The 12,547-nt window shown below is 42.5% G+C and overlaps 1 protein-coding gene across 4 annotated transcripts in view; it reads left to right on the forward strand.

Moving 5' to 3' along the window:
- TRNAU1AP (tRNA selenocysteine 1 associated protein 1) overlaps nucleotides 1-6,622 on the forward strand; it is a 31,551-nt gene extending 24,929 nt beyond the window's left edge. For all 4 annotated transcript variants that reach the window (XM_033957371.1, XM_033957368.1, XM_033957370.1 and 1 more), the window contains exon 9: nucleotides 4,760-6,622. In XM_033957371.1, coding sequence (XP_033813262.1) covers nucleotides 4,760-4,896 — 137 coding nt within the window. In that variant the 3' untranslated portion in view covers nucleotides 4,897-6,622. The remainder of the gene's footprint in view (nucleotides 1-4,759) is intronic.
- The last annotated feature ends 5,925 nt before the right edge of the window (nucleotides 6,623-12,547 follow it).

Raw genomic sequence — 12,547 nt, forward strand, 5'->3', positions numbered from 1 at the left:
CGAAGGTCGTCCAGAGTGTGCACTTTTTTGCAAAGAGGTCATACTCTTCTTAGGGAGGGCCTGGCAATGTGTGTATGCCCGAACCATGATTCAGCATGCATGGAAAAGTGAAATGAGGACTGTATCTGAATTAAAGAATGACACAGGGCCAAATTTGTCCCCGGCCCCTCAGGAACTCAATTTCCCCATCCCCACGAGTTTTGTCGCTGTCCCTGCCCCAGCCCCATTCCTGTAAACTCTGCCTTAACCGCACAAGCCTCGATCACTTATGTTTCTAAAAGTGTTTGAGGCTTATACAGATGAAGACAGAGCTTGCATGGACGAGACAGGACAGGAAAATGAGTTCCCACGGGGACGGGGGAAAAATTTGGCCCCATGTCATTCTCTAATCTGAATTCAAGAAAGCATGGGACAAGTATAGATGATCTCTAAGGGAAAGGAAAGAATAGTACAATTTAGTAGTTGGTATGGAGAGTTAAACTGGATAGGCCATATGGTCTTTATTGGCTGTCGTTTCTGTGTGAATTAGCTAGAGTGTGAGTTCAAAACCCGCTAAGGGGTAGTGAGATGTAAAACAGTTCATTATCTGATAATGCAGCAATAACGCTTGCACGCAGAAGTGATTGATGATAGCTTAATGCGAAAGAACTGCATTTCAGGGAAGTGTAATTAAAGGTGATACTGCAAGAGCTTCAAAGTATCATATGGAATGTACTGGTTGCTTCATTTGCTTGTCACTTCATGAGCACATTGAAGGCAATTCTATAAACTGGCACCTAGAGGTCAGCAAAGTCCAAAAACAAAACAAAGAGAGTCACCAAATCGCTCCATAGAAAACAAAACCGTGGAACCGATGATCTTGATAGATCTAGACAGCGACTTGTTGCATGTTGCACCTCACGCCATCAGCATTCTGATTTTCAACTCACCGTTATCGGGATGCTTTTTAGCATACTTAAACCTTATTTATTTATTTAATTTTCTATACCGTTCTCCCATGGTTTACATGAATTTATTCAGGTACTCAAGCACTTTTCCCTGTCTGTCCCAGTGGGCTCAAAATCTATCTAATGTACCTGGAACAATGAGGGGATTAGGTAACTTGCCCAGGGTCACAAGGAGCAGCATGGGTTTGAACCCAAAACCTCAGGGTGCCGAGGCTGTAGCTTTAACCACTGCGCCATAGGACCCCGAGAAGAAGGTTCCATACCACACTTTTTTCACTGTGCATCATATGGATTTATCAAGAGACCTGCATTTGCTTGTATTTATGAAGACCTTTTATTAATAAACTTTTACATCAAGATCATCGGTTCCACAGTTTTGTTTTTTGTTGGTTCACCTAGAGGTAGGCATCACTTATGTGCATTCACAGGCACCTATGTGTCTAGGGCTGTTCTATAAAGTAGAACGTAACTGCAAGGGGGTGGCACATCGGCCCGACTCCCAGTTACTCGTGTAGTTTGTAGAATATTATAAATTACACATCGCTTGGCTCACTTAAGTATGCCAACTTACGCCTGACATTGATATGGCACAAAAAGGACTCACCTAAACATGGGCATGTCAGTTCTAGAGGATGACCAAATTTCAGCATTGGTGTTGAAACCAGCCTGACATCTGGCTTCGTCCAAGCTTCACGCCCCGACTCCTCTTCCCTCACAAGCACAGCCTTTCAGGTCCTCTCTGGGCCTATCTTTGAATCCCTGGTAGTCTAGTGGCCTCCTTAGAGCAGGAGCGATCCCCAGTTTCCCATGCCGGCTCGAATCTTAAAATGGCTGCCTTGACTTCCCACAGCAGTCTTGGAAGGCGGCTGCAGGAAGTCGCAGCAGCCATTTTGACTGCAGAGCCGGCATCAGCGGGAGTAACCGAGGATTTCTTCTGCCTCAACAAGCCAACTAGATCACCAGGACCTATAAGGTAAGCACAGGGAGGGTGTATGGATGGTGGGAGGGCAGATCTCTGCCGGTAGGTTGGCTTTCTGCTGTGGAATGAGAGGGGGTTGGACGGTTTTGATTTCAGTTGAAACTGAATACCAAATTTTGGCTGCAGATTCGATTTCAGCTGCTGTCTAGTCAATGCCAACTTACACTAGTATTCTGTAACAGAATTTTGGTGCCAAGATGCCCTTATAGAACTGGGGTGACTAAACTGTGGCACCAGTTTATAGAATTGGCACAATTGGCTTTTTAAAAATTCTTAGCTAAAATAAGGTGAATTGGGAATAATACAGTATTACATTACATTAGTGATTTCTATTACGCCATTACCTTGCGGTTCAAGGCGGATTACATAAGAATTATCATGAAGTTACAAGATATATAGGTGGATTACATAAGAATTGTCGAGAAATTAAGGTAATACGTGTTGGGTAATTAGAACATTTTAGATTTGATAGGAGTAGACAGTGTGGTGGGTGGAGCTTGGGAAGGAACTGGTCGTTTTAGATAGGTTTTATGTATTTTTTGAAGAGTAGAGTTTTTGTTTCTTTTTTGAAGGTTTTGTAGTCTGTGGTCAAAGACAGCAGATTGGTGAGTTGTCTTGTCTAGTTTTGCTGCTCTGGTGGCCATTAGGTTGTCATATAGTTTTCTTCGTTTGACATTTTTGGTTGGCGGGTGTGTGAATAGTGAGTGGGTTCTTCTGTGTCTGGTTGAGGTGACTTGAATTAGTTGGTTGTTCCAGTAGGCTGGGCTGTCTCCGTTAATAGCTTTGTGTAGTAGGCAATAGAATTTGAAGTGTACTCTTGCTTGTATTGGGAGCCAGTGTGAGTCGTGGTATGCCTCTGTAATGTGGTCAGATTTTTTCAATGAGTAGATGAGTCTTAGGGCTCTATTTTGTATTGTTTGTAGTTGCTTTATCATGGCCGCTGGGCGGGGAGGTATAATATGTTGCCGTAGAATGAAGGAAGGAATAGCACCAAGATCTGGAAGGCGACTGTTCTTAGAAATCGACTACTGCTGGTTTAGTGAAGACATCTAACTGTGCTGGCCTTCTGATTATTTTTTCAAATAACCACGCATTACCTTTGCACGTAACAAAAACAGTTACATATATATATTTTTTAATTCTTTATTGATTTTATGAAACATATCAAAAGAGCAACACAAATACATTCAAGAGTTCAAAAAAACAGCACTTACATACTTGCAAATTACTGAAATCTCATTACCCATTCCCCCTTCCCTCCCTACCTGGATGCATGGAACTAAAATCAAATCTGGCAAGTAATATTAATCATTAAGGTATTTAACAAATGACTCCAATGGACTCCAAATTTCCTAAATTGCCCAGATTGCTCTGCTAGCAATTTTTTTCATAACGATAATATAAACAAAGTGTTTCCCACCAAAAAGTAAAATTCAGCCACCCCAATTTTTCCAATTTCTGGTGATTAATTGTATAGCCACCCCAGTCATTATAAGAAGAAGTCTATCCTTATTTTTGTCAATTGGACTTTTGGATTGCAATGATGTCCCAAATAAAATAGCATCATATGACAGCGGAATAGCAACACCTAAGACTAAATTAATTTTACCCAAAATTGCTTTCCAAAAAAAACCCAAACAGTTATATTGTTTGTTTAGAGAATTGCTAATATAATAAAAACTAGGATTAGAATTATTTATACCCTTGGGCTCATGTCCTTAACATACTGACAAGCAACCTCTGCATATGGGGCCAGATTCTGTAAATGGCACCTACATTGTACACACTGCTCGGTATGGTTGTCCATCAACCGCTAGGCGCCGCTTATAGAATCCCGCCTAGGTTGTGCTTAGAACTAGGTGTCCTAGAGGTAGGTATATTAGGCCAGGTTAACTTGGCCTAATATACTGGGACCTAATTCAGACGTCTAAGTCAACCACGCCTATTCTCTCCTTAGCCACACTTACTTTTCAGATAGGCGTTGCTAGGCGTCCTAAGACTTCTGCACTGAACTCTTAAATTGTTAGCTTAATTTAAAAAAAAATTTGTTGAAAACTGGAGCGGTCAATTACTATGCCAATTAAGGGGTCCTTTTATCAAGGCGTGGTAGGGATTTAATGCGCGGAATACCGTGCGTTAAACCGCCTGCCGCGCTAGTCGCTAACGCCTCCATTGACCAGGTGTTAGTTTTTTTGCTTACCGCGGGGGGTTAGCGCATGATGAAATGTCCAACGCGCTAACCCCGCTAGCGCAGCTTGATAAAAGGACCCCTAAGCCAATTAAAAAAAAAAAAAAGTTGCTCGCAGATTCCGAAGTTAGGCATTGCTAGGTGTTCTTTTTTTTTATTATTTTATTTATTCATTTTTGAATTCTTACAAGTGAATTAAACATATTATAATCAATTATCATATGGCACTTGTATTTACAAACAAATCCTTTTATAATATAGAATAAATCCCCCCCTTTTGTCAATATTCCTATTTCATATGATATACAATCCCCATCCCACCCCTATATATCTACTACCCATGTGCTAAGATATCTGATCATTAGAATAATTAGTCAATGGTTCCCAAATTTTTTTAAAATTATGAAGATTCCCTTGTTGTAACGCTAACACCTTTTCCATTTTATATATATGACAAACTGAGTTCCACCAAAATGTATAATTTAATTTAGTATAATCCTTCCAATTTTGAGTAATTTGTTGCATGGCGACCCCTGTGTTCTTGATTCAGGTGTCTAGCAGTGCCTATACAGAATGAAGTCCATTGTGTTTTTGAACTAGGATTATATTCAGCATGCGTGTTTCACCTTCTGAGTTTTCTTTTAGATCCACTCTGCCAGCTGGACGTTGAAGAGGCGAACAAACAATTTATGGAACAGAGTGAAGAACTGTACGATTCTTTAATGGACTGTCACTGGCAGCCTCTGGACTCGGTCTCCTCAGAAATCCCAGCTGGGTTATAGTTTTAGGATACCAGCATGTCCACATGAGACATGCCTCGGAAAATGGATTATGTGCTAACCCAGGCCAGGCCTACTTTTCACTGAACGAACATGAGAAATACAGGCGTGGCTGCTATTTTATTCATGCTCAAACCGAAATGTTTACAGGTTTTTAAATTTTTCCTTGGAAGGCTTTTTTCTTACATTGTTTTGGAAGCTCATTTTTAGCTGACCCATAGCTAAGTGTGTTGTGTTTTTGGAGGATTTTTTTTTTTTTGCTCTACCAGCTATAAAACTATCAGGATTAAAACAATTCAATTTTTTTCCCTCTGTTGCATTTTTTCACATGCTGCAACAGATGGACGCAAATTAGTCACCTGTCGAGAAACTTAAAGAACAAAGTACGTAGTTTACTGTTATCAGTCTGGCCTTTGGAGGTCAAACAGCGGAAGACATCGCTGAGTTTTGCGGAACAACATCTTATCATAAAAAGAGGTGTTTGACAAAAGAACTGGTTTTTCTTGGCCTGATAAGATATTTGAACCATGTGGGAGAAGCAGCAGCCACCACCTCTGTTCATTTGTGCTTTTTGCTCTATCCACAGACGCCCAAATACATATGTGCCTTTAGTTTACTTTCCAGAGTCCTCAGACACAAATATGAATATATTTACTACTCCTGATAGTGGTTTAACTCTGGATCAGAACACTGCCACAGCTGGATAACTCCCATTGCATCCTACAAAAGAGAGACTCTGACAGCTTTAAACATATTTCTACAGGTGCTACAGCCTGCTCTATGGTCAGTCAGGGAAAGCAGTGCGATCGCTCTGTTTTTCTAGCTCCGTAACTAACCGCTGGGGAGGAGAAACTGAGCCAGTGAGACTAACCTTGCAAAAATGCACCCCTGATTGGATGAACAGCTGGACAGAATGACTGTCAATAAAGAAATAAGAAGGTGGGATGTCCATCTTAATAACTTAGCATAATTAAATAATCATAAATGCGCATGTGCTCCTGAATAACCTGTTCTGTTCCCCGTCTTATCTTTCCTTTTCTAGCTTGCTCAGTATTGTGCTATAAATTTGCTGTAAGATTCAGGGATAATAATTACAGACCTGAGGTCAGAAATAGGCTATGATATCAAATCATTCAACTGACCCACATTGGTAACAAAATTCATGGAGAGTGATCAAAATAAAGTTTATAAAAATACTCAGAGATATGGAACTCTGTAGGGAAGGCTTGGGTGAAGAGTTCACCTTTCAGTCATTGTTGTTTTATAAAAACTTTGATCACTAACTCCACAGAATATTGCTTGATTCAGTCTCAAAAAACTTTCATAATGAAGATTTTTAACGTATTTGAGAGTCACTGTGTGTTGTACTATGTGCTGAAATAAAACTTAGCATAAGCAGGACTTGGGGGTCCCTGCTTAAGCTAAGTGTTATTTCAGCACATAGTACAACACACGGTATTGTGCTATGTCAAGTTATCAGTACATATTACCCTAGAATGGATTTGATGGCGAAAAAGACTTCATCTTAGTGGAGTCCTAAAATAAGGCACAAGGGGGTGCTGAAAAGGTCTCAGCCCAACCAAGAAAGGAATGATGTGGAGCCATGAAGCTTACCAGTTATTCCACCTACGTATTCACCGCTAAGTTCAACACACTTGGCACATTGTGTCTGAAGTTTCTGTAACCCTTCCAAAAAAAAAAAAAAAAAAACCTTTGAAGTCCAGTCATTGAAATACTGCTCTGCTGTTGCAATCACTCGAAAATTTTTGCCCTTTCAAACTCTTTTTAAGGTTTGGAAACAGAAAATAGTCAGATGGAGCAAGATCTGGTGAGTAGGGTCAATGGTCTATGCACTGAAACCCCAACGGCATCAAAACATCCATCGTTTTGCCAGCCTTGTGAGCAGGTGCATTGTCTTGCAAAAAGAGAACTCCTTTCCCCAGCTTCCCTCTCCTTTCTTTCTTTCAACGCCTCGTTTACTCAGTACACTCGAGTTATAGTAGTATTCTGCATTAACTGTTTGGCCCCTTGGAAGATAGTCATTATAACACCTTCCTGATCCCATGACCTTTCCTGCTGACTTGTGGGTCTTGAATTTCCTTGGCCTTGGGGAACTTGAGTACCTATATTGCATGAACTGTTGTTTTGTCTCAGGATCATAGTGGTGTAACCATGTTTCATCAACAGTAACTAGTCATTCCAAAAAAGTTGGCACCAGCTCGCTGAAAATGTTGCAAAATCAACTTGGAAGTGTCCACTTGATGTTGTTTCTCGTCAGCATTCAAACATTTGGGCACCCACTTGGCTGACAACTTCTACATACCCAGCTGCTCATGGATTATACACCCAACACATTCCCTGGATATCAGTAGTGTTTCAGCAATTGTTTTATCCAATCTGCCAAAATCAGGTCATGGGACATGGTCAACAATTTCAGGAGCTGACACTGTTTGAGGCCTCCCAGACCTTGCTGCATCTTCGGTCTCGAAACCCCCACACTGAAAGTTTGCACACCACTTCTTCACTGTGGAGTATGATGGGCATTTGTCCCTCCATGTTTGTATCATACATTCATGGATTTCCTTTGGAATTTTCTTCTGTAGAAATAGGAACTTCATGACGGCTCAAAGTTCCATACTTGAAAATTCCACATTTTTCGTTGGCATGGCTCAATCAGTGATCTGAAACAAAGTCAAAACATAGCGTTATGATTCTGTAGATTGACACTTTGCAAACTAAAATAAATCTTTTCCGCTACAGTGACAAAATAACGCTCGGAATTTAGGACTTGGTTGGGCTGAGAACTCTTCAGCACCCCCTTGCATTTGTGAGGGGTTATAATCTACCTGTCTGTGTTGTGTGACTTGATTCCATAGGTAGGACAGGGGCCACATATTTGGCTCTTAATATAAAGAAGCGCAGAAAGCCATGGGCTGGGTTTGGATGTCAGTAGCTAGCAGAACCAGTTTCCTTCCTCTATCCCCCTACTCACACTTAGGTTACTGCAATCTACTCCTAACTGGTATCCCTCAGTGTCGCCGCTCCCCCTTGCAATCTGTGCAAAACTCTGCTGCGTGACTCATCTTCTACCAACCTCGCTACGCTCATGTCACCCCTCTCCTTAAGTCACTTCACTGGCTCCCTATCTGAAATCGCATACAGTTCAAGATCTTATTGCTGACCTACAAGTGTGTTCATTCTGCTGCCTCCTCGCTTCTCTCTCCTTATGCACCTCTCAGAAAACTCCGTTCCTCAGAGAATCTCTCTTAATGTTACCTTTCTCCTCCATTGCCAATTCCAGACTTTTTTCTTTTCATCTAGCTGCCCCCTATGCCTGGAATAAATTACCCGAGTTTGTCCGTCAAGCCCCTTCCCCTTGTTTAAAAGCAGGCTAAAAACCCACCTTTTTGATATAGCTTTCAGTCCTTAACCCTACTCCTCTGATGTCATAATGCCTCATTCCACCAATAAGAGCCAACCTCATCAGTGATATCACAATGGCTTAATTGTCCTGTACTCCCCTCTTCCCTCCAACCCATCCAGCTGATTAACCGTTCCCCTTATCCATGACATCCTGTTTGTCTGTCTTGCCTGTTTAGATTGTAAGCTCTTTCGGGCAGGGACTGTTTTCTTCTTCTTTGTGACTCTGTGCAGCGCTGCGTGCATCTGGCAGCGCTATAGAAATAATTCATAGTAGTAGTAGTAGTGTGAAGAGTTTCAGTCTTTGGGAAGCAGAGCTGAGATTGTGATGTCATAATGCCTCATTCCACCAATAAGAGCCAGCCTCATCAGTGATGTCAGAATGGCTTGATTGTCCTGTACTCCCATCTGTCCTCCAACCTATCCCACTGATTAACCGTTCCCCTTAACTGTATCCATGACATCCTGTTTGTCTGTCTTGGCTGTTTAGATTGTAAGCTCTTTGGAGCAGGGACTGTTTTCTTACTCTTTGTGACTCTGCAGCGCTATAGAAATAATTAATAGTAGTATTATTAGTAGTACTATTATTTATTTCTCAGTGGTGCCTCAGGTCCTGTTGTTCTCTACAACCTGGATGTAACTTAACTTTAAACCACTTGCTCTGCCCTACACGGTAACAGTCAGTCTCCGGGCAGCAAAAGATATAATCCAGGGGTCTCAAAGTCCCTCCTTGAGGGCCGCAATCCAGTCGGGTTTTCAGGATTTCCCCAATAAATATGCATGAGGTCTATGTGCATGCACTGCTTTCAATGCATATTCATTGGGGAAATCCTGAAAACCCGACTGGATTGCAGCCCTCAAGGAGGGACTTTGAGATCCCTGATATAATCTGAAACACCACTATTCATCACTTCCTTCACTGAGATTGGAGGCTGAAAGAGGGGTAAATAAGCAAAAAGTTTGGCGAGGGGCAGCCTAAGGAATGCATACATGTAGACATGGTGGTGATGGGGAAAGCAGGGGATTATTGGCATGAGGAAAGTAACTGAGAGGGACAATAAGAAATGTGGGGGGTTATATAGTTATGAGAAAAGACAGGCGTATGTGTTTGAGGGCAGAATGACACAGTATATAAGAAAGGCAGGGAATTAACACTGGGAAAGAAAGAGGATTGATTGTTGGGGCTTATGTATGATAGTGAAGTTGAGGTGGGGGCTTGCACCTATAAGAAATGGGATCTGCACCTGGGGCGACGGTATGAGAGATGGGTTTTTTTAAAACCTATTGGAAGGGGGAATGAGAGAGAGAATCCCATCTCTTCCAGATTCTCTGTCATCCTCTGCCATTTCTTGTGTGCAATTCTGATCGTCATATTTCCAAAATATCATAGTAGAATTTAAAAAATGATCAAGAGGATGGAACAAATGTCATATGAGAAAAGGTTTTGGGCTCTTCAGTTTGACGAACAGACAACTGAGGGGAAATATGATAAGAGGTCTGCAAAATCCTAAGTGGAGTTGGAAGGGGTAAACGCGAAACAGTTATTTACTCTTTCAAGAAGTACAAAGACTAGAGGACAATCAGTGGAGTTACCTGGTAGTAATCTTAAAAACTAATCGGAGAAAAATATTTTCCCTCAACATATATTTAAGCTGTGGAACTTGTTGCTGGAGGATGTGGTAGAAGCAGTTAGCATAGCTGGATTTAAAAAAAGGTTTGGGCAAGTTCCTGGAGGTCTGCAGTAAAGTTCATAAGAAGTTGCCTCCGCTGAGTCAGACCAGAGGTCCATCCTGCTCAGCGGTCCATCAGGCCTAATTGCCTGAACAGTGGTCCCTGACTAATTTTGTAACTGCCTCTAATCCTATCCCTATAACCTACCTCTACTCCTATCTGTACCCCTCAATCCCTTTGTCCTCTAGGTACCTGTCCAGACCTTCTTTGAAGCCCTGTAGTGTGCTCCTGCTTATCACATCCTCCGGTAGCGCGTTCCATGTATCCACCACCCTCTGGGTGAAAAAGAACTTCCTGACGTTTGTTCTAAACCTTCCCCCTTTCAATTTCTCTGAGTGCCCCCTTGTACTTGTGGTTCCCCATAATTGGAAAAATCTGTCCCTGTCTACTCTTTCTATGCCCTTCATGATCTTGAAGGTTTCTATCATGTCCCCTCTAAGTCTCCACTTTTCCAGGGAGAAAAGCCCCAGCTTTTTCAGTCTGTCAGTATATGAGAGGTCCTCCATACCTTTTATTAGCTTAGTTGCTCTTCTCTGGACTCTCTCAAGTACCGCCATGTCCTTCTTGAGGTACGGCGACCAGTACTGGACACAGTACTCCAGGTGCGGGCGCACCATTGCACGATACAGTGGCAGGATGACTTCCTTCGTCCTGGTCGTGATACCCTTCTTAATGATGCCCAACATTTTGTTTGCCTTCCTTGAGGCTGTGGCGCACTGCGCCGACGCCTTCAATGATGTGTCTACCATCACTCCCAGGTCTCTTTCAAGGTTACTCACCCCTAGCGGTGATCCCCCCATTTTGTAAGTGAACATCGGGTTCTTTTTTTCCTACATGCATGACCTTGCATTTCCCTATGTTGTTAAGGTAGACTTTAGGAAAGCCACTGCTGATCCCTCAGGGTTGGTAGCATAGGATCATGGTAATTATTGGAATTATGCCAGGTACTTGTAACCTATGTAGGTTGATTATTGTTGGAAGCAGGATACTGGGCTTTGGTCTGACCCAATATGGCTGTTAAGTTCTTAACATTTCCACCTCCTGAGACCCAAGATCCCATCCCCAAGATGATCGCTGTTTTCCCTGCACCAATGGCTAAGCTCCTGTTTCTTCAACCCAAAGGAAACTTAAAAAGGACAAAATAAAATTATCCAATTATTAAAGAGAAATCAGAAAAATTACTTCATTTTAATAAAGCAAAACAATTTATTTAATTTGCAAATTTTGGTGAAATCTTTTGTCGCAATGCCACTGAATGATATTCACTTGCTGCAGATTCTCTTCTGAGCTGCTGTAGGAGTTGGGGTTGTGCTCAGAATGGAATGATAATATCTAAAACCTGCCCTTTTGTAAAACTTTGAAGGATCAACCACTACCACAATCGTCTACAAATGAACACACACCTTTACAAAACCGCACAAAAGGTTTTTAGTGTCAGCTGAAGCGCTGAATGCTCTGCTCCAACGGTTATAGAATTCCTATGAGCGTCAGCAGCGCAAAACATTCAGCGTGCTGGCTGGCACTAGAAACCTCTTGCGTGGTTTTGTAAAAGGAGGTGTGGGGATAAGTATGAAAGATAAGAATTTTTAGTTAAAGGGTTCCACCTATAGCTCAGTCTCTGAGATAGTCAGCTACCTTAAAAAAAAAAAATGCTCCTCACCATCATTTGTCCTAATTACACACTGCCCAATTGAATTTAAATGCATATTGCTATAACTAAGTCGATCTGTCCATATTTAATTGCAATTGCAATATCTATGCTAATGTCTGTACATTTCAAAGTGAGTCAGAGCTAAAAATCTTATTCTCCTACTAGTTTTATAGCCTGTTACATTAACGGGTGCTAGAATATATGTGTGTGTGTCTTTTTTTTTTTTTTCTCTTTCCTTAGCCGCTTTCTGTATTTCTGTCTGTCTTTTTTTTTTTTTTTCTCGGCTGTCCACTACCACCCCTTGCCTGCTCCCCCTGTCCATTCTCCCTTCCTTTTACCTCCCCTGTGTCCTCCACCACCCCATCACTGCTCACCTTATCCAGCAGAAGCCCTTCTCCCTTTGTTTTACCTCCCCCTGTCCATCATCACCTCCTTCCTGCTCCCCCTGTCCAGCAGTAGGCCTGTCTTCATTTTTCTGCCCCCCTCCCTGTTCATCAGCACCTCTTCCCCTGTCCATCAACCCTTTTTCTGCCCCTCCATTTCCCTCCCACCCCACTTCCCTGTGCAGTATTTTCCTCCCCCCCATACCTTCCTCCTGAACTGCATGGCCTACTTATGTTGAAATGCTTTCCGGGTTTGGCTGCTGCGGCCTGCCGCAGCCGACATCCAACTCAGGCCGCCATGGTCGACATCCGCCTCGGGGGGGGGGAGGAAGAGAGAGAGAGAGCTTCGGGCAGCCAGCAGCCACCGCGGCCGACATCCGACTTGGGCCGCCGCGGTCGACATCCGCCTCGGGGGGGGGGGGGAAGAGAGAGAGCGAGCTTCGGGCGGCTGACATCCGCCTCTGGCTGC

This window comes from Geotrypetes seraphini, chromosome 8 (assembly GCF_902459505.1).
Source record: "Geotrypetes seraphini chromosome 8, aGeoSer1.1, whole genome shotgun sequence".
Taxonomy (NCBI): Eukaryota; Metazoa; Chordata; class Amphibia; order Gymnophiona; family Dermophiidae; genus Geotrypetes; species Geotrypetes seraphini.